The following is a 22,597-nucleotide window of genomic DNA, read 5'->3' on the forward strand; positions in this document are numbered from 1 at the left end:
ACAGCTAACAAAGAAATAATCTGGCAGTACTGTAGTGCTCTACAACCAACTTCCTTTCTTGCTTCACTTCCAGCTCCACATTTTGGGAAGTCCATCCCAAATACACGTTTCAGTATCTACGGATGAAAACAATGTGAACAAAAAAAAACCCACCAGCATCAAATTAAAACAAATACTTACAGCAGAAAAACTGTGCAATATGCCACCTGCATTGCAACGTCAGAAAAGCAGTTTAATAAAAACCCTGCAGTACAATGCACGCTTCAAACAAATTCTATGAGAATAATGGTGCCACTGAACTGCAATTTTAAATCTATTTTTGCAGCACGCTGACAAGAAGGATAAAAGCTTTGGTTTAAGAACTGAAAGTTTCATTACAGTAACATTTTTTTTTTTATTGCATGATTAAAATGCATTTTTAAAAGCAAACAGTGCACACTGGCTTCACTTTAATCTCCTGAAATACGTACTTATGATGGGAAACCCTGGGGCTACAGATCCATCTACAGTATTAACTGACAAAATATAATCCCAGTACGGTTCCCCAGAGGACAGTATTCAGTTCCAAACGTTGCCATTCCTGCACTCTACCACACTTGAATTGTTTGTGTACACTAGATCCATTTATTTTAAAATTTTGTCTACATTTAGTGAAATAAAAACATCGCCCTGTACAATCCACCATCAGCAGTGAGTACAACAGCAAAAAGTATTATACAGTTTATACACACTAATATCTTCTCCTTTTTCCTATGAAGAAACCAGAACAAACCTAGAGTATAATTTAGAAGAACTCAAATTACAGAAGGGAAAGTCAAAATTGTTATGGTCTACTCTGAGCCCCCAGTAGTTCCTGATTCATGTTGTTCAAACAATGAGTGCAGCTGGAAGAGTGAAACATGCTCAAGTTGTATTCTTGGGTCTTCAAAAGGTTACCAAATATTTAAATTAAACATGGCTGGGGTCAAAGAAACATCTGAAGCAGAGCAATATAACTGGGAATTCCGTCTTACCGGTCGTGATTGTGTTTTTAACCCAACTTATACAATGCGCGAAGTGCTAAGCATCACTACAGAAACACATTTACATCAACACTGAAGATCTGGGGAAATGAACAATTCCAACAATTTTATTTTTTTTAATGAGCTGTATTTTCTAAATTTGTTTTTATTTTTCTGTTTTCATACAGTATTGAAAACAAACGCGGCACATTCACATTTTCCCAAAGAATTGTAAGGATGATCTCTACAGGGATAACGTTGAAAAGCCTGAAGCTCAATCAATTCATGTTGAAAACTCTCAAAAGGAGTAAAAGGCTTGATCTGAATGGTCTAGAACATGTATTGTAATTTAATAGAAGAGATGGTCGTCTTAATATTAATGATTTAAAAGAACTTCCCAGTTCATGCGAAGAGTATAGTCCAAGAGTAAATCAAATTTTCTGAACGCATTTTATGCTACGTAAGTGTATACTTTGCGATCCTCGGGTGTTCGTGCCAAATATTCTCTCTCAATAAGTCCTTCAATACGTTTTTTAATAACAACTGGACTTGGTAAGAATCGGGCCTTCAGCTGCTGAGTTACCTAAAACATAACATTAAAAACAATAACGTAAAATTACAGGTCAAGCAAGATCATTAAGAATCTTAACTAATCAAAATAATCAGACAATTGTACATAGGCAGGGCTGGCTACAACCATGAAACCAGAATCAATTTGCACTATTCCATCATTTTTTCCCTTCAGATGTCTGCTCATTTTTGAGAGAGGAATGGTCAAACCTGGAAACAGTTTCACAACCACGGAAGACTGCAAAGGTGTCAGAACTCAATGGGTTAGAGAAGCAGCACTCTCACCCTTTCTCTGCAGAGTCTGAAACTCTCAATCTTGGACCCAACAGTCAGCAACAAGACCAAAGCAGAAAATAATTCATGCTAAGCACAGTGGTTTTCATCACCAATTGGTACCTTCAGGAATATGACATTTTAATAGCAGTAAAGGAGGAAGGAAAGTCAGGTACACGTGAATACGTTCTAAACTAAAGGGTGTGGATTTAGGTGCCTTTAGATAAATGGGAAAAACAGGATGGACTAATTACAATCTCTCAAAAACCCTCCAGAGCCACATAAGACTTGTGTAACTTACATGAATCAAATGGAAAAACAAAAGCATTTTCCAAGTCCATGTTAAAACTATGCACAAATATACCTCTGCTACTAGCACGTTGTGTTGCATCTTCTTTCTAGATTTCATTATCCGAACTATAGCAGCTTCTATCTCATGTTTTCTGTCATCGTCTACTTTCTGCCTTGTTTCTTTCCTTTCTGGATCAGATTCTCCTTGTTTGGCAGCAACTAAAAGGGCGGGGAAAAAAACAGAACAAAGTATCTTAGCAAAGTTAAAATTAATGTTGTACAAGCTTGAGCTTCACTATTTATTTCATTTCATGAAACCTTTCCCAAGTTTTCACATTCTCAAACTCATATTTTATGAAAAACAGCCATAAGAACATATTAACATTTTCTGGCATATTTTGATAGCAACTGACAAGGTAGTGATCTGTTAATTATTGCTATGTTAGAATTTGAGCTGTGCTCAGACCTGCTTACAGGCACAACCACCCCCATGCTCCCATTAAATATTTTTCTCTTTAAAATAATGAAATTCGTTAATTTAAAAAGACAAATGACTCAAAGCTTTCTTCATAAACCAGTTAACTACTTAAGAAGTTCCTCAGTCAGATGAAAGTCTTTCTTTATCCTCTTCATCTCAATTGTTTTCACCCTTGTATTCTATTCTCTTCTTTTATGCTTTGTTCCTGCCCTTTTCTAACCTTTTCACCCAAGTATCATCATAAACAATCCCTCCTCCCACGCTGCTTCCACTACCTGCCTCCCCTGTACCTCACTCAAAAGTCTCAAGTAGTTATTGTTTTTAAAGAGATACACATTAAAAGTCATCTTTGTAAGAAGAATAAAACTGAAAGCATCAAACTTGCTCTTAAACCACCTTGAACTCTGAACTCTATTCCCCTACCCCAGAAATTTGTGAGATGATAAAGCAGAACTACACCAAAATTCCAGGAGTTATCACAGACTCCTGTTCAGTTCTGCCAGCGATGTTCTTGGGCCCTGATCATAGAGATCTGGTCTGCTGCACTCTTGCTCTCTGCTGCACTGGGTTGCTGCACCCTTGCTCACCACGTGGTGAGCAAGCTGAGAGCACAGCACTGTGCGTGCACATGAAGTCAGCCCAGATATTGCTTCAGCAGCAGGATACACACAATGTAATAACAAGTATGCACCTGTAGATGTACACACCTACATCCCAGGACACAGCAGGCTAAGCAGAAGCCCAAAGCTGTATTATGCGCAATAAACAGCACGTGAATTACCAACGCTGCATGAAAAGACAACTAAAATACAAATAATGCTGTGTATTTTACATACCAAGACCCATTAAGTCAGAAAATGATGTACTAAAATTACAAAGCTATTTTCCAAAACACTTTGAAGAGCATCTACAGCAATACAAAAAGTCAGAAAGTATATGCAGAGAGCTTTCTGAACTAAGGATATCAATATTACTTATATGTAACATAAAGCAGCACTTCACTGAGCTGGTAAAGTTGTGTCACACCATCAGTTGCTCTCATCCATTAACTCCACTCAAATCATGGCCAAAGATGCAGCAGCTAACTGTTATGTGGAAATAAACCTTGTTCTATCATGTGATGAAGCTTTTGCTCAATTTCACAGCAGTACAATAACTTACACACTTGAGGCTACCTTTTTTATGAGCCAGCCAGTAGCCTGATGTTTTTAATTTGACTATCCAAATTTCCCTTTTAACATCTCCTTTTAAGTTCACATTTTGAAAAGCAGAAGGCTGATTAACTATCACTTCCATACTTCCATTATTTAAGTTCTTGTTTTGATGCAACTAGAATCAGATTTATTAAATCACAGCATACCTCAAGTTGGAAAAGACCTATAAGGATCAAGTCCAACTCCTGGCTCCACAACCATTAACAACTAAGAAATATGACTCATTTCCTTCTGCCTATATGGACATCAAGCTTACAAAACAACATTCTAAGATGAGGGATTTTAAGGACAAGACAATATAAAAAGCCACTTACCTGTCTGAATCTTGACTCTGTGTAGTTTAGATGTGAACTGATCATTCACAGTAAATATATGTCCATTTTCTATTTCTTTCGATTTGGGCTCTTTTGTGAGAACACGCTGTGTTGGTTTGCCACACGCAAGGGACTGTAGGGCTCTGACCAGTTCTCTTTCAGGGATATCAGTTTCTTGTTGAATTTCCTGAAGAAAAATGTCCTCATCAGTTTACAGCTAATAGCACTAAAGACCTGAAGACTTGGGTAAACGTTGAGGCTATAAAACAAATCCAGCTTACACTTCACATAATGCCTCTAACACGTTCATCAGAAATCAAGGTTTGGAAACATACAACTAAAAGCTATCCTTTCATAATTAAATTGCTATTACAAGTAAACGTGTACCCTGTTCTTGATGAAAGCAAAACAAAGTTTTTTCCATGCTGTAGCTTTCCAATTGAGCCATTAACATGTGCAAAACATTTCAGAATTCATAAGCAAGCTTAAAAATAAGAAGCACAGGAAAAACTGTACTGCAATATGCTCCCCCTGAAGAAGGCAAAAAGTTCATCAAGTTGGACAAAAAAAAAAGTAGCTATGAATATGAATGGGGAAAACAGATGGTCCTCTGCTCTCCCTTCCCCTCATCTGTGGCATATCATTTTTTAGGCACGTTTATACAATTGCTGCAAGACAAAGGAAAATCATAAAATGGCCTGGGTTGAAAAGAACCTCAAAGATCATCCAGTTTCAACTCCCTGCTATGTACAGGGTCACCAGCCGCCAGACCAGGCTGCCCAGAGCCACATCCAGCCTGGCCTTGAATGCCTCCAGGGATGGGGCATCCACAACCTCCTTTGGGTTCCAGTGCGTCACCACCCTCTGGGTGAAAAACTTCCTCCTAATCTCTAACCTAAACCTCCCCTGTCTTAGTTTAAAGCCATTCCTCCTTGTCCTATCACTGCCCACCCATGTAAACAGCCATTTCCCCTCCTGTTCAAACGCTCCCATTTAAGTACTGGAAGACCGCAAAAAGTTCTCCCCAGCCCCTTCTCTTCTCCAAGCTAAATAAGCCCAGTTTCCTCAACCTTTCTTCATAGGAGAGGTGCTTCAGCCCTCCAATCATCTTAGTGGCTCTACTTTTCCCCACATCTCCAAAAATGCATTATTTTGAGGGAAATAATAGAGCTGTGCACAAAAGCTGTACCTATTACATAATTTCAGTTCCAAAAACATTACCAAACGAGCTCCATCTGGAACCTACAAAAGATATTATTCTAGGCATGACCTTTGTCCAATTCTACACATGAAGACTGGATATTATATAGAAAAAACACAAGGAAGTTAGAAGGAAAAAAAAAGTCATGTTGAAATGACAAAAGACTAGAAGGATTTTTATTCATACAGTCTTCAACCTGCAATTCTTCACAAGCAGAAATTAGCAAAAGAGAACAAATGGCAGTTTTTAAGTTCCAGCATCACTTTTTTGTTAAAATAATCACTAGTTTTACTTCTACTAAAACAACATCTGTATTTCTTGCTTGTGAAACCCAAAGATATAGTAAAAACCAAGTATTTTCCCTTCATTTTCAGTATTATCATTAAAGTTGTACATTTCACCCATCAAAATATTGAGCTGCTTTGTAAACTTCAGACAAAAAAAAAGCTGAGCATTACATGAAATTCCATTAAAAGAAACTGAATTGAATGCAAACGGAACAAGCTCTGAGGGCTTGCACAAATATCTTTCCTCTTAGAAGCAAGTAACATTAAGCTGGACCCACATGGCCACTTGTTCATTTGTTGATGTAAACAAACCCTTGACATACAGAAATACAGTAACTGCATATGTTTTGGAAAAGTAATCTTGCTACGCAACGATCCTTTACATTTCTGTCGAACCTTACACATTATTCTTGTGTCATCATAATCTCACTTTTCTCTCAATCACACGGATTAACAGCTGTTCACAATCTTAGCAAGTTCCCAGTTAATAATCTCACTGAATACAAAGAAAACAAAGCAGAGGTAAATAGCAAAGACTATCCAACCACAAAAGCAACTTAAAATTAATCTGTCCAGCTGTGAATCTGCAGAAACACTTGCATATCAGGAATGCTTTTCTGCTTACTCAAGCATACTGCAAGCCATCCTCTCACACTATGTTGCAGTAAAAGCACTAACTTCTAACACTAACTACAACAACGGCGTATGCCAGCACTTGGTAATTAACTATGGTATTCAACAGTCAAGGAAGGCAGACAGAATTCCATCCACTCTTAGATTTTCACAAGCTTTTCTGCTGAAAGACATCTCCCACATACTCCACCAAAGAAGGCAAACAAAGTAAGTATGCCTTCCTAATGTTTTAGTTCTAGGCTGACATAAAGAACAGCTTAAAAACTCCTAAACAAGAGAAAACAAATATATACAACCTAACCACTTGCAGACAGTTCTCTATCATCTGGTCTTAGTGAAACTAACTGTAATTAGATTATAAATTAGCTGTAATTTAGAGCACATATTACAGTTGTGTTTGTCAATACCAAGTATTATTTATTCATATATAAATGAGGCTCTATTATTCACAAAAAACCAATAAATTTATAAAATAGTGTAGCTGCCAGCCCAATTTCAATTAGGAAAACCAAGCTGTTAACCTAGCTGTTAAATCCTCCTTCCTTTTTAAGTTCTCTGTTGAGGAAGCACTCAAAGTTATAATGCTACTGCAATGCACCACAAAGAACATAGAACTTTCTGAGCTCTCAAATACTCTTTTGTAAACCATGAGTAATATTCAAGAGTCTCTTAACAAACTCTGCCTTTCTCAATCCCAACTGTTTCAAATAAACATCCTTGTAATAGCAGGCTAGAAGAATGCCACTCCCAAAGCATTCTCCACCACCTTTTATGAGCTTCAACCTTCCCAAGTAATGCCCTTCCAGTCTCCATATTAGGAACCTCTTTGGAACTTCTTTACTGTCCTTTCTGGTTCACCGGGTCAGAGAAGGGATGTACATTCTTTAAACCCTACAGCTCACTCCAGGCTGCTGGTTTAAACACTTTAACTGCCTAAAAAGCAACAACACAAAAATCCCTTTTCTCCCTGGGCCTATAGATTTGGTTCCTCAAAGAAAATGAGCATTTCAGCTTCAGCTTTTCTATTGCTCTACAGCCAAGTAATAACCCTATTCAATAACCCTCTTCAACAGTCCTGACAACTTCCATTTCCAAATGATATCCTCTTCTGGAACTGTTTCTAGATAAAGCAGTGCTGCTGATCGGTTCCTGCATTCATCAGTCTGAGCCATACTCCAGTGGAATGAGAAGCACGTGTTCTTCAAATACCTCATTAACAGAACAAGAAAGTCTAAAAAAGTTATTTGAAAGACAGGTAAGAAAAAAAAAACCAAACAATTCTTACCTCAAAGGTGTATTTTTCTCTGTTGTTAAAGAGCATTAATATTGTCATCTGGAAAGTGGAGACTTGCAATATGTGCTTCCGTGTATTTGAGCCAGTTACTTGGGCACCTCCTACACCAACCTCTGAGCCATCTTCCTATTTTAAAAATAACAGAACTACTGTCAGTTCATTCTTTGCTCCAAAATATGTTTCAGTAAGAGGGAAGTTACATTATGAAATTTATCTTGGAGCTCCGTCTATAGATGTGATAGAATGGCATATGCCTGCCTGGTGGCATCACCAGGATCTCTCTCCAGCAGGTGATCTTACAATCACAGTGGATTTTTTAGGTAGGAGGCACCTTGGTATGTTGCATGGTCCAGCCACTGCTCAGAGCCAGGCCATACAGAACTGGACACTCGAGATTCCATCCAGACAAATACTGAGCATTTCCAAGAACAAACCCCAGAGCCTCTATGGGCACCTGCTCCACCACCTGAATAGCTTCCAGCTTTTTCCTGTATATATAAATACTAAGTATTATACACACTTGGAAAAATGTCTACACTGCTAGCACTCTGCATAATGAAAAGCAGGGTAGACTTGGCTTCAAAGTATGTTTTCACACTAACTAAAATGAGTCTAAAGATAAATTTCATTTTACTTTTGACTATTTCAATCAAAAAAACAGCAAAACACCAAATTTCCTTCAACATTCAAATTACTACTTTTCTGCAAGGAGCTAAAAGGGATGATTTGTGACACATTAAAATCAGATTTAGGAGAAAACATTTTCAAACATTTACAAAGGAAGAATACACACGGCACGAAAGGCACTTTTTGCAGTTATTATCAATGGGCAAGCTTATTTTATAAAATCATGAAGTTAATACAAGTGTGCACTTGCTTAGCTTTTATTCTAAATGTTAAAATGCAACACTCTCATAACCTTCATACTTTACCTTTTTGACTGGCCCATAGAAAGTGGCATTGAGATCTGCAGAGCCCATGTGATGCTGGAGTGTCAGCTGTCGTCCACTGTGTTTGGCTAAATAAAATCTGTAATTTAAATGAATCCAAAACTTAAATACAAAATGTAAATTACATATTAAGTGGAAAATGCTTAGTAGAAGCTTAGTAATTACGTGCACTTTCCATAACAATTAAGGAAATTTCTAACTCCTCCTTTTTTCAAAACACTGCATTAGAAATCACATTAAGAACCCCCAAAGACTCAAATTAAAAATGGGAATACTGTATTCTCAATTTTTGCAGCAACTGAACAGGAGCAGTATGATGGCATGTATTTCGTTCTAATGGCAAAACATACCTGTAAGGTAAGTTTAGAAAGTTTGTTCTTAAAACCTCTATCTCAAAGCCTGCTTTAATACTTACCTTCTAAATATTTCAAAAGCATGTCGGGGAGCTGGAGGGATGTTGCACTTTGGTGTGGCTGACTGTGTAGGCCAGTAGCCTGTTGTGAGGACCCGCACTGTAAGATCAACACCACCTAATGAGACCTGCAATCGGAAGAAAACATTCATTGTTTTAAAAGATTGTGCTTTACCATTTATTTGTTGTTTGTTTTTTTTTTTAACCATGTAGAATGTTCAGAACATGCACAGATTAAGGAAAAAATAGAATGTATATCTATAAACATTGTTATACCAACACAGAACAAATGAACTTATCACCACCAGAATGTCAGATGATATACCAAAAAGCTCCACGTTACTCTCCTGTGGCACTTAAGAGTGTACAGACTTTAATAAAGTGCTAACCAAGAGTGAAATGCCTGTGATCATGGATGGAATTCACAACATATGTATCAGTTCTTTCTAAACAGGCTTTCCCCTTTTGACTACGTACAGCAAAGCCAGATTGCTAAAGACAGGAATATAAAGAAAGTGTCGTTATCAGGAACTGAAATAATTTCAGTTAAAGTGACAACCTTTCCCTGAGGTTTTTGGTCTCAGTCAGATTAGGACACAGTATAAATTCAGAGTGACACATATCATGCATTATACACAGCAGACCCAGAACAGTTCTGTAAGTCATTCAGTTTCCATCCCTTCATTGCTAGAACAGTACAAATGGAAAGTGCCTTAAAATGATCTAGTCTCCTAAAAAAAGCTCTTAACATTTTAAGGTTTTGGAATTGCAGCTGTAGAATTCTGAGTAATGTTATCCTGGGCTTTCCCCTTAATGGTATCAAACCAATCATTCTTTAAATAGACCTTGGCACTACCCATATCTTGGGATACAGAATCCAGCAGGAGACTCTGCAGGTCAGATTATTTAGAGACAGCAGATTTCTGATTCCTCTAGGAGGCACTGCACATATTTGAGGTAAATAAATGGTTTAAAAAGGAGTAGAATTGACTGTTCCCTACATAATGCAAAATTGCCTGGATGTTTAACAGCAATACTTAAAGAAAACAAGAGATCTATTTTATCTCAAATATTACGAACACCAACAGAAACATCTCTGCTTCCATCACAAATAAATATTCCAAAAGAGTCATTAGAAGGCAATGGGGCTGAACAAAAGGCAGCCCTTGGGCAAACTGCTGGTCCCTTGCCAAGAGTAAGGCAGTTTCAAACGAGACCTAGCAGAATAGCTGTTAACAGTTGAACTTTACCTTATTAGCTGTACATAGTTAAGAAGGAAATACAGACATCATATTAACTCAAAGCAAAACTGTCAGGTTTTCTTTAGCATAAAAGAATCCTATGCAGAAGTCTTACAAAAAAAATAAAATAAAATAGTGGGATTGCTCTAAAAATTTTTCTTGATATTTGTATCTTAACCATCCTAAAAGGAAAATACCATTCCATTCTGAAGAACAGAAGCTGCAGTAAGGATGCCAGTCCACAAACACCTGTACCTGTCCTCGTGTGCCTCAGCCCGCATGGGCTCCAGCGAGGAGCCGGGAAGGCGGCCGCAGCGCTCCCCCTGGCGGCCACAAGGAAGGAGGCCGGCGGAGGAGTAGCAACAGACGCAATGGAGCTGGAACGGGATTCTATGCAGCGAAATTGGTACTGCTGGGGCTGTAAATCAGCTTTTGGAATGACTTTTCTATTTCGGGAAATACTAACTGAGTTTACGAGATGAGAAACACTATGCGAAATTTAATTTGAGGATGCTAACCAAATCCTGATTCTCACTTAAGAAGGCTAACATCAAAACCTGCGCCTGGATGAAGGTTTGTGCTTTGCACTGAAGTGAAAGGAGAAACACACAGAAGCTGCGCTCTTACCCCAGTCGACTGAAGATGTTGCCTGAACTCATCCATCGTCGTGTTTGAGATGCTCATGTCCCTGAACATTCCTTCCAGTTTAGATGTGAACTGACATCCACATTCAGTCTGAAACACACAACATCACTCACTGTGCCAGGGCTATGAAAGAGATCTGGTACGTGAACTCAGCAGCGACAGTTTGTGAGCCTCATAAAAATGCTAATTCCACACATGTGGTTACTTGGACTCTTACTTCCATTACTTTCAGAACTTTAAAAAAAAGCACCCCAAAATAACTCTCATTTTCCACAGATTTTTCATATCTCAGCCTGCATAAATCAAAATTTTCCCTCCCTTTTCACCCATTACAGTATTTTTTAGGGGCATGATTTCTGCATTTTTATCTCACCTTATAAAAGGGAAAGTTTAACAGACCAATGTAGATGAATTAACCTGTTTTGTAACATGAGGATGAGAAAATAATGTTTTCTGATGCACAAATATTTTAAGTATATGTCATTTTCAAGTGCACAGCACAAAGTAAGATCAGATCTTTCTTCAATCTGTGACATGCACATATATGGACATACGGACCAAAATCTGCATTTACACTGAACAGTCAGGACTTTCTGTATACTTCAAAGCACAGCTTCACACACATGGTAAAGACCAGCATGTTATCTACACTATTCCCATTGCTGGGCAAATCCATGAGAAAAGAGGGCAGTCTCAGTTCATTGATTCATCTTGCTGAAGATGTATGCCCTGTATATTCTCATCTGCACTAGGTGGAAAGATGTTAAAAGTTAATTGGGAATAAATTAATATTGATAATTTGTAGAATTCCGATATGAACAGTTTTCATTCATTCATGGTGGGAATATGAAGGTCAAAAAACAAGAATCAGGGAAGTTTGGTTTTAACAACCAAATCAGCCAGGTTCAAAAATCCCCCAGACACTCAAAGTACCAGAGGGGAAGAAGCTGCATTAGAAACTGCTTCAAGGATTGCTAATCTCTAGGCTTCACCTTCTAAGTCTTGGTGACTCCTACAACCAGAATAAACTGAACCAAAAGAAGTAAGCAAAATATTTCCAAACACTGGTATGAAGATCTTTGTTCAATCCATCTTAAACTACATCAAAAAGGAATTGAATGTTACTGCAAAAGTGTACTGTATACTTCTGCAGATTAACAAAAATGAACACAATAAAATACCCACTGTGAATTTAGACCATTGTCAGATGTTTTCCAGCGTTTCCTTCTTTTTCTTTCTACATAACGTTTCAGAATAACAATTCATATATTCTGTTAGGGCTTTAAAAATCAAATCTGTATTTAACTGCAAGGTGCAGCTTACGTATACAATTCTTATATAAGGCCAAAAAAATCATAATTATGAAATAAAAGAAGCAAAAAGTACACAGATATTGTCTTACCTTTAATTTAGATATCATATTTTTCTCAGAGTCATCTGAAACACTCTTGTTTGTAAGAAGTCTTCTTGCCAAGTGCTGCTTATAATACCGCTCAAAAACATCTTTCTCCTGCATAAACCTAAATAAAACCATTGCCTTATCCAAGATAGTTTCTACTTCTTGCTCTGTTAGCTGTGGAAGAAATAATAAGACTGGTTTTAGTCTTCCAGGATGAATGTCATATATAAGCTGCATACTTTAAGCAATTCACAGCAAGTATATGGTGTAAGAGTGGCCTAGAAGGAAAATAACAAAACTGCTCTGCCATATGAACAACAGAGCCCAAAGAACAGTCCACAAATCCAGAAAAAGGGAGAAAATAACCATCAAAAAATGTAGGAAGAAGCAACGGTGAGGGAGACAGGAGCAACAACTGGTTAAAACTCCTGATAAAACAGTGAAATTTTCCTGATGACCATACATATTGAAGCATTAAAAAAAAAGAACTGCAAAGAAGCACAACTACAAGCCAGCATCAGCAACTAAAGCTGGACATGGAAAGTCAGCTTAGAACTAAGATTTTTACATTTTTAGACTGATTTTGCAAAGCCTGTCTTGTGCCACAAAAAATACAATGATTACTTATCTTTATAAACAATAGGAATTGCTTATTTGACTGGCTAACCAAGTGAATTACTTTGCAAGAGAATCATTAAGTATTGGGAATAACTACTGAACTGTAAATATACTTAAGGAACTGATCAGGCTTCCAAAAAAGAGAACTGCAGAACTTAATACAATCTAATTTCATTTCCAAGAGAGCGAGATGGAGGTCAAGCTACACATCCTGAGATATCCTTGTGCACTTTATATAAGTTTAGCCCTAAAGTGCAACGGGCTCAGGTGTGTGTTACAGCTTCTTTCTTTGTTGGAAAAAGGCAATGGTGCTATTTACCTTCATATAAAAATCATTCTCAGAAAATCACCTTTGTTTCATCTGATCCAAATTTGCACAGAAAACAGTACGACCTTTTAATTTAATTTATACTTACTCCCTTGACTCCTTTTTTCAGCTTATCATCAATAAATAATGAGAGGTACTCTGGAGACCTAGAGTTGAGGTTGAGGAAATATTCAAAGTCACCCGCAATAGTCTGTTTGAAGAGTCGGTCATTGTTGAAAGATTCTTGGAGAAAGCGGTCAAACCTACTCTTCAAATCCAGTAAACCCTTAAAAAAAAGTACAAACATTTTTACTGATTTGAAACTTTAAGTTGTGAAAACAGAAGTAACAAATGATGTAAAGCACACCACCTGAACAACCCGGTGTTGAACAGGAGAAGCTGTTAGTACCTTAAATCACAATAGGATTTCAACATCCCTTCCATTATTTCAAGGAGTTTTAAATTCAACCCCCTGGAAATGCTTTTGCAATCATGTCACCAATGATGCTGAGGGTTTGGCAATGTCACATTGCAGAAGCAGTACTGAACTATGGAGACTTTTTCTTGATAGTACAATGTATCTTCCCTGTCTATCTTCTTACTGGTATTAAAGTTCTTGAAAGCTTCAGGTTAGCATGACTAAAAGGATTAAGTTGGTTTCTCTACTCATTTTTCTTTTCTTCTATCAAGTTAATGGGAGAATAAATATTTTTAGAGGTTTAGCATTAATCAAATATCGATTCCTTCTTAGAACATCTTCATGAGATACTGGGGGCAAATACTAATTGGGCTGTGGATGACAAAGCACATGCAACATGGCCGTAAGCCTTCTTCAGCTTCACCAGGTACTCAACTTTGTAGCAAGATATATTGATAGCATCTTTATAATTAAATATTTAACTTTTCCCCAGCTTTTAAGTCTCTTAAGATACTCCCCTTGGGTCAAACAGAATTCTAAAAGAGTGAAAATTACTTCAGACACCTATTTTACATATTACTTGCTTTTTTTGTTTTGTTTTGTTTTTAATAAATCGCACTACCACAAAAACACAACAGCCCAGAATCTTTATAGGTAAGGAAGTTCATACAGTATTTTCTTCTTTTTAACAATCACTGGGGAATCATTCATGTCCAAATTAGCTAAGAAGTTTGCTTCAGCACTGCCAGACAACTAGCAGTTTGAACAAAAATGTTTCTATACTCAAATGGCTTTTTGTAATAGTAACCAGTTCTAGTAAATTTATTGTTTTCCAACAAAGTATCAGAGATAATAGATACACAACATTAAATGCTTCTTTTAAAGACCAGACAAAAGGACTGCAGCTACACATTTGTAAAAAATGAACATATTTAACAAACCCACATTTTGATACCAAGTGTAGAACATTTTCAGCTATCAGATGTTTACTTAAATTTCAATGAACTCTGGAAGAAATTAGAGCTATATTCTCAGAGACGATGGGAGGAAAGAAAAGATGGCAAAACTCCTGAAGCACATTTTATGGTCTTGGTAAATTAATGCTAAACAACATCTTAGCGAAATGGAGAACAACAAAACACCTCCTAATACACATAAATGTTACACCTCTCAGGGAGACCAAGAATGAAGCTAGTAATTAAACTGTGAGCGAGAGGTGAATGTTGTAAACCATAAGAATCTTGCTATGAAATTCCATCCTGAACATCAATAGGCAACACTGCACAAAATTACATTAAACAGTTGCTAAGGAGCTTCTTAGGATAAAATTCAGTCTGGAGGTAAATACAATTTACAATTAACCAAAAAGTTTCAAGGTCTTATATAACTGGTTTGAATATTTTAATCAAGTAGATACCAAAAAACCACTAATTATGAGCTTGTACTTCCCAAGCCACTTAGGAGTTCTAAACATTTCCAAAATTAAAAATGTGCACATTTGAAATAGAAGTATAAAAGTAGTTTATTAATAAATAATTAACCCTTCTGAGTCAACGTTAAGAGGTTTCTCATATTAATCATGTTACTCTGGAGAATATGGGAAAGATGAAGGAAAGAAAGTTTTAAAATATTTAACTACCTGAATGTAGTCAACTGGATTCTTTCCTTCTCCCTCTTCAGAAACTAGAGCTTTGCCTTGCTCTCTCAGGTACGAGCTCATGCACTCACACATTGTCTTCAGACCGTTCGGCACACGACTAAACAACTTGTACATGCAAGCAAGGTCTGCAGAAAAGAATGAGATGATATGCATGATGCCCTCTGTAACTCATCCATTTCACAGCAAAAGACAACAAACAGCAGAAGAGTTCACTCATTCGAGAGACAAAAGCATCCTGTAACAGCTTAGGTACTGGATGGAAACTTTTGCCCCCTTTTCTTTACTTTCACCAAAATCCCTTTTATTTGTGCTATTATAAGAATGTATCTTCTAAGTCTACCATCCCAAAATCAAATATGATGTTAAAACAAATAAGACAATATGAATGAGATACTTTTATAAAGCAAAAAACAAACCCACAAAACCAGTAAAAACATGAGTTTAATTTGCATTTGTTTAGCTGAACTTAATTTATACTGTCTTAAAGGAATAACTGCATAAATTCTCACTACTTTGTTTCATATACCTAAAATCAGGAGAACTGACTTAGCTTAAAGATGGCTTTTGAAGAGGAAGCCTTGTACACCTCTTATGTAAAAAACTTCACAGCTATATTAAACCAATGCCTATAAATGTTATATTAATTCTTGTATGTTGTAAATGCCCTTCAATATCCTTGTCCTCTCACCCTGAAGCCTATCTTAATTGGATATTAATGAAAAAAGGTTAAGTATAGTATCATCTTTCCATACAGAAATGCTCTTTTCTTACAGCTAAGAAATTTGCTCACTTTATCACTCTGACTACCACCTAATTATGAAGCTACTTCAAGGAACAAAAGCCATTTATCCAAACAGTAAGTCTGTTCCCATTCTCGATGTTTTAGTATGAAGCCTGATTTCTAAAAATAGGTACTACAATCACTCTTCATTACACTGTTTCAGAAGTGTAGGTTCTCCTTCTATAAAAATGTGCATTCAGTTGCTGTCTCACAGTAACCTACACTATAGAAAACCTTACCAAACCAAATCCTTCTTTTTCAGTCACTTAGAAAATATTTTTCATCCTTTAAAATTAACACTTTTTTCCTGCAGTAAATCCTTTTTCCCCAAAAAAATCAATCATGCAATTCCATGTCATTTACTCTATCACTTTTATACTGCACCACCCCCTGAGAAAAACCCCACAAAACAGTGATGCATTTTAAAAGCTATACACTGTAGGCACAAAAGCAATAAAATGGCTCACAGAGAGCAGGTAATCAAGCACAGCACAAAAGGTGAATATTTATTCTTAAGAAATGCTTAGCTTACAAAAAACCAAGTCATTATTTGGCACTAAACAGAAACAAGTTCTATATACAATCAGTGTCCTAAAAGCTCTCTAAATCCTCTGAAGTACCATTTGCAGAGGTGTGCAAAAGAAAGCCAAACAGGAACACAAAAGTTAAGCTCAGTTTATCCTATGTTTAAAAACAACAAGCAGTATGGTAAGCATTTCTGTCTCCCATATGATATAGTCTTACCTTCTGTCTTCCCATTTTTCAGCATATGAACTAGCCCAGAGTTCTCCATTTCCACTATAGTTTTCATATGCTTGGAAATAAGCTCCCTCTCAACAACTTTCACAATTGGCTCTTCTGTTGATTTATCCAGACAGTGCATCACCCGTTCTATTTCTTCATTAATTCTAGCTTCTACTTTCTTTATATATACAGAAGCACTGTTTTCAGCTAAAAATTTCTGACTTTCCATCTGTGATTAACACAAATTAATACTTTAGACTTCTTGTATTTTAAGGAGGAAAAAATGAAATATACTGGTTATTTCAGATCAGCATTCATTAACAAGTTAAATCACTCCGGCACATCCAACAAGCAAGACCTCCAAGAGTTACATATATGCTTAACACAATAAAAGTTCTACTACACTCATTGTGCTATGTAGGTTTGAGGGTACATGAATATAAGTGTGGTATTCTCCATGCTAAAGTGAGCACAATCAGCCTAATATCCAGTGACCAACAGGAGTTAGAGCTACAGGTCCAACGAAAATAAAGACGGGAGAAGCAAAAAGTAAAATCTCTTTTCAAATACCAGTCTATGTCATATTTACGAATTATATGCATCAATGGTTTTCTCATTATTCTTAAGAATGACAATGCTCACAGTTAAATTATGTTAATTATGTGAAATAAGTGTTTCTTTTTCCTCAAAGTTAGTCACACTTCTTATTTCATTTAACAAAGATTGACATTACTCGTCGAATAAACAGTAGTTACTTAAGGTACCACTAACTCTTATGATTCCATGCAATTACAAGAGAATTCCAAATAGGGTAATTACAAGACTGCTGTACCTGAAAAAATTCTGCAGACATCTCCAAAAATGGAGCCTCAAAGTCTTCTTCATAGACTGACCTTCCTTCAAGACCTAGAATCATTAACATCTGGCAAGCATTTCTTATTGCGCCTCTGCCAAAAGTAAGTTGTTAACAACTTCAGAAATCAACATAACACAGGGAGTACGTATAGCAAAATAACAATTTTTAACTTAAAATGTACTAATAAAAAGTCTGTCCTACATCTGTTTGTTGCACCAGAGGTTTTCCAGATGGCAGTAAGACTATCACTGTTTAAAACTAAGGAGCTGACAACACATAATATTTTAAATAGGAAAGCAGATCTCAAGTTCTACCAATTCTGAAAACTATTAACAGGAATATATTTCTCCACACCGGAAAATAAACAAGGAACACTGAAAACTGCATGTGTAGGTTAGTAGTAAACAAGACAGTTGCACAGATGGATGGTGCCATGCAGAGTATGAAAACACACCTGCAATTTAAGCATCTGTTTAGGCATAAACATGCTGATAACATTCAAAAACAAAAGAACTGTATCTATGAAAAAATTTCATTTCTGGCAGCAGGGGACAATATACAGCTGTTGCCAACATGTATTTTTCTCTTCATAAACTGTATGTTGGGCAATCCCAATTACAGAACTGCAGCCAAAGTAGCATGAAGTTTACATATCTCCACACCCAACAGCTGTTCTGAAACTGGAGAAACGCAAAAAAACTTGCAAACTTCGAGTTACTTCACATGCAGCATCTGAAGCTCATGCTGTCAAACCACTTCCACAAATATGGCAAGAGAACATGAAGAACAGATTTTAAAGCCGAGAGATAACTGAACTGGGTTAAAACATTAGGAATGGAAATGGAAGACTAAAAGATAACTTCAAAAATCAAATAAAGCAGGTAGAGGAAAGTTAAGCAGCCTCTCAGTACAGAGGACAAGCAGGACGACAACAAGGGGCAGAGAACTGTCAAACCTCTGCTTTATAATAGAATGCTATGACAGAAGGTGGTAACGGAGAGACTTAACAAAAACTTCAATAAACATCTCAAGATTAGCATTAGAAATGTATTAATGAGTGTATCCATTTACCATTATTTTAAGTTTGCTAAAAAGTAAAAATGTGGGGTTTTTTCCATGTTATGAAGAAACTTTCGCTTAAGTAATGATTTAGCTGTGCACATTTGTGATTCACTCAAGGATTGCTAAGTGTCATTTGCAACAGCAGACAGTCACTTACAAACATCTTACCTGTCTACAACCTCTCCTTTCCTTTCTCTTGCAATCATATCCAGCAGAGTTTGCCGTAAGTGATCTCTAATACAGCCATAACGTACAACTTGATCTCGAAAAATAATCAAACCCAAGTTGTAGACGTTCTCCACGTTATTTTGTTGTACGTAGACACGGTCCTACAATGAAGGCACACAAAGCAAAGACACTTTGAATTCATCATGCCCAGGTTATTCAGAAATGGAAGAGACCAGTCACACTGGTGCTGTACACATATAATCAAGTGAATCCCCTTTCTTCTCATTATTAAAAGGAAGCAACCTCAGGATCAGACCAATTTACCAAAACTTTATTTAATAGGGAGCCTATATTGCTTAAGACCGTAAGCACAGCATTTATAACTAAGCCAAGCAAGAACAAATTCACAACCCCTGACACTTTTTCAGTTGGAGAGTAGGGGAGCCCCCAAACATTCAGAAAAATCATAGAATAATCTGAAAGCTTTTTATGTATCTACTTAATTCCCTTCCATCCACATCCTTTATCTTCTGTAAAGTTATTTTTTCTCTATCTGCCACTCATAATTCCATCGCTCGATTTCACAGTTCATCCTCATTATTTAATGAGGCTTCTTGAAATAGTATCATTAGCTGAACAGAAGTAAAGCCAAAATAAGAATAATTACAGTCAAAGTTTATCAACAGCTAATGCAAATTGTTTAAAAGGGCTCCTGTTGGACCCATGTTAGAAAGTTCACTCCCTTTCAACCTGAGCAAGTATCATGAAATGTTGTTATATAAATCTATACTAAGCATAACAATTATTCTACCTCCCTATTCAGTCTGCTTGACCATCCTCTAGCCCTCTATTGCATACACTTACTAATCTGGGCTGATGCTCAGAACAGCAGTCCAAGACTGCATAGCATAATCACCACCATGCAGTTCATATAAAACTATATATAAAACTATTCAAACACAAAAAATCAAACTTTTGGTTTTTTTAGTAAAATGCTTCTGATTATAGAAAAAACTTACAAAATTGTACGTTTACACCAGTTTCACAATTAGAAGAAATGAGAAGGAACAGATTCTGCACCCTTTAGTATTTTAGCAGCCAAACATACACAGCAAAATTCTTACAACAATTACACAGCAGAATGTCTCCTGTTCAGTACAGGAAAATGAAATACCAGTTTCCCCACAATGCAGGAACGATTTCCCACTAAAGCCCTGCAGTCAGGTAGCACGTAGTTCACACACCCCCTGTGCTCCAGGAAGTCAGCTGAACACTGCCTCAAACAAAAGCGTTACTGATTTAGTATCACCAAGCCCATCTATCAATACAGGGTGATCCAGATCCTTACAGTGTTATTATTTTTCATTTCCTCCTGTTGTTTAGATACAACACAATTTATTTCATTCTTTTGTTTATACACCTATACCAAGAACAAAAGTAACCGTGATTCTGAAAGTTTAAAGTACACTTTTTAAGAGAGATGAAAGAAAAATAAGTGTATAATATGCTTTGTAACTTGTGGTTAGAAGAATATATATTCAATTCCTAAAGAATATTCAGGCCTCTGAAGCACAGGCAGCAGAGTATCAAAATGGATCAAAGCAATGCTCGTGACTCATCTGTGTGGTTTCTGTTGTGGTAGCCGGTGTTTAACATTGCCATTATGAAATGAAGGAATAACTGCACTAGAAACTCTTCTCAGTGCAACTCCAACCCCAGCTCTTCAGTAAGTGAGACCACTCTACAGCACCAAACTAAAGCAGCAGCATTAGCATTCATGATATTTCTGATACACTCTCCCTCCGTACCTGAACCCTATTATTGTTTACTGGAAGCTCCCCTCACCTTCAAAAAAAATTAATCTTGGAGCCAAGTAGCTCCACCTGGGAACAGGTTTGACTGACAAGGCAACAAGCTACCCAACAGCAATCCCTTCCCATAGGGAGAAGCAGCAGGTGCTTAAAAGTTAAGAGTAACTCCCAGGAGTCAAGGGTGGAGTTTCAGACAGCAATTATTCATAAGCTACAGCGCTGCTTACACTGCAGAATAATTCTCATCTCAGCCGAAACAAGTTGCTTGCTGCACATTATCAACAGCCACATTTTGATCCACCTCTGTCTGGTGGATGTTCAGCCTCTGGATTCTAGTACACAGCAAACATCTTTAATCCAAGTTCTGAAAACAAAAACACTTCTCCCAACTACCTACCCCATGTGTGAGCCACGAGCAAGTAAAGTGCTATACCTCGTGGTCAAAATTCTCCAGGACAACCAACCAGCACTGGCTTTGAACAAGACACTGGATCTGTGCACTGCACAGATGAGAGCGGAACTCCCTTCAAAATACAGAGCAGCATTTGAACAGTAATTGCTTCTGACAGTGTTTGCTGGACCTATGTGTATGCCTATGCCCAGCCAGGGCTGTGAATGTTGTATTTATATACCTGAAACTGCTTTATATTTAGCAAGCACAAGCAATGAAGCAGCAACAACACAGAATCCAGTAAAGTTCAGTTTCCATACAAATGTATCAGTGTATCCCTGTTACAGTGTAACAGGGAGATCAACAGATAATTAACTGTATCTCCACTGCTACTGCTGCATACAGCAACTAAACAAGAACAGTGCACATGCTCACCTACACCACAGCCATAAGATGTACCCAAAAGCACACATGATACCCTACGTGAACATGCCTTAAAACATGACTTCACTCAGAGAAGGAGCTGCTTAACTCATGACTTCACTACTCTGGCGCCTCTCTGCTGGCACTGATTACTGTAACCTAAGTAGAACCAAAAGGAAGAGCCCAGTTCGCAGGTACTACCAAAATACAGTGTAGCTACGGATTCTTGAATTCAATGGCTGGCACTGAACTAGCTCCAGAAAGTTACATTTGTCTTCACTGTAACAATTTTAGACTGCAAAGCAAGGAGAAGTTGTACAACAGACATGGAACTAAGTGAACTTTTACCAGGTAAAATAGACACGGTTACACACTTTTTTCCCTCAAATACAATCATACAGATACCTTCCAAGTGTCCCGAAGTTTCAAATGTAAATGAACTTCTGCCAAAAACCTCCAACTGCAAATATGTTAGTCTACAAATAAGTATCATAACAACGTACAAACCACATCATACAAAATAAGCCTTTCTATAAAGATCCTATTGAACTCATTTTCACTTTAGAAGTGGCAAACCTGAATAGAAAAAAGATACAGAGGTGATGGGAAAGTACTTGCTTTGAATTAGATTGTAATGGTTCAAAATAAGCTGGAAAGTGAACAGCATTAAAACAGGCAGAACTTGTATTAGGATGTACAGTCACTCAGCTGAAGAATGAATTCAGTAGAATAAGATTAGAATTCAGTAGAATGAGATTAAAGGCTGTTAAATGTTGTATTTTCACTGATGTCAAACTGTGGCTTCCTTGGGTACAACTGGAACATTTCCTGAAACTGACAGATAATCAATGGGGACAGCCTACAAAATAAGAGGACTGGGTTACTGATTTACAAGCATACTATGGTTGCACACACTTCTGATAGAACACAAGCATGTCAATTAACAGTGACTTGTGACAGAGTTTACACAGCGGTTTGCTTATTTTTTTTTTTAATGAAAAATATTTTTATTTAAATAATATTCTGTGTGTGGATAAAGATATATAAACTGCTTCTGACTTACCACTATAAAACTAGACTTCATTCTGATGAATCTCATAGGAGAGCAAATTACTCCTTACTTTATGAAGTCTTTTATTTTAAGAACATTACGGG

At 37.0% G+C, this 22,597-nt stretch overlaps 1 protein-coding gene across 1 annotated transcript in view; it reads right to left on the reverse strand.

The window, feature by feature from the left end:
• Nucleotides 1-601: 601 nt before the first annotated feature.
• Nucleotides 602-22,597, reverse strand: part of CUL3 (cullin 3) — a 42,735-nt gene continuing 20,739 nt past the window's right edge. The window contains exons 4-16 of the mRNA XM_015871332.2: nucleotides 18,818-18,978; nucleotides 17,564-17,678; nucleotides 16,732-16,960; nucleotides 15,186-15,331; nucleotides 13,238-13,414; nucleotides 12,207-12,377; nucleotides 10,787-10,894; nucleotides 8,922-9,046; nucleotides 8,489-8,585; nucleotides 7,548-7,682; nucleotides 4,142-4,328; nucleotides 2,209-2,354; nucleotides 602-1,584 (exon numbers count right to left, since the gene is read on the reverse strand). Coding sequence (XP_015726818.1) covers nucleotides 1,453-1,584; nucleotides 2,209-2,354; nucleotides 4,142-4,328; nucleotides 7,548-7,682; nucleotides 8,489-8,585; nucleotides 8,922-9,046; nucleotides 10,787-10,894; nucleotides 12,207-12,377; nucleotides 13,238-13,414; nucleotides 15,186-15,331; nucleotides 16,732-16,960; nucleotides 17,564-17,678; nucleotides 18,818-18,978 — 1,929 coding nt within the window. The 3' untranslated portion in view covers nucleotides 602-1,452. The remainder of the gene's footprint in view (nucleotides 1,585-2,208; nucleotides 2,355-4,141; nucleotides 4,329-7,547; nucleotides 7,683-8,488; nucleotides 8,586-8,921; nucleotides 9,047-10,786; nucleotides 10,895-12,206; nucleotides 12,378-13,237; nucleotides 13,415-15,185; nucleotides 15,332-16,731; nucleotides 16,961-17,563; nucleotides 17,679-18,817; nucleotides 18,979-22,597) is intronic.

Source organism: Coturnix japonica, chromosome 9 (genome assembly GCF_001577835.2).
Source record: "Coturnix japonica isolate 7356 chromosome 9, Coturnix japonica 2.1, whole genome shotgun sequence".
Lineage (NCBI taxonomy): Eukaryota > Metazoa > Chordata > Aves > Galliformes > Phasianidae > Coturnix > Coturnix japonica.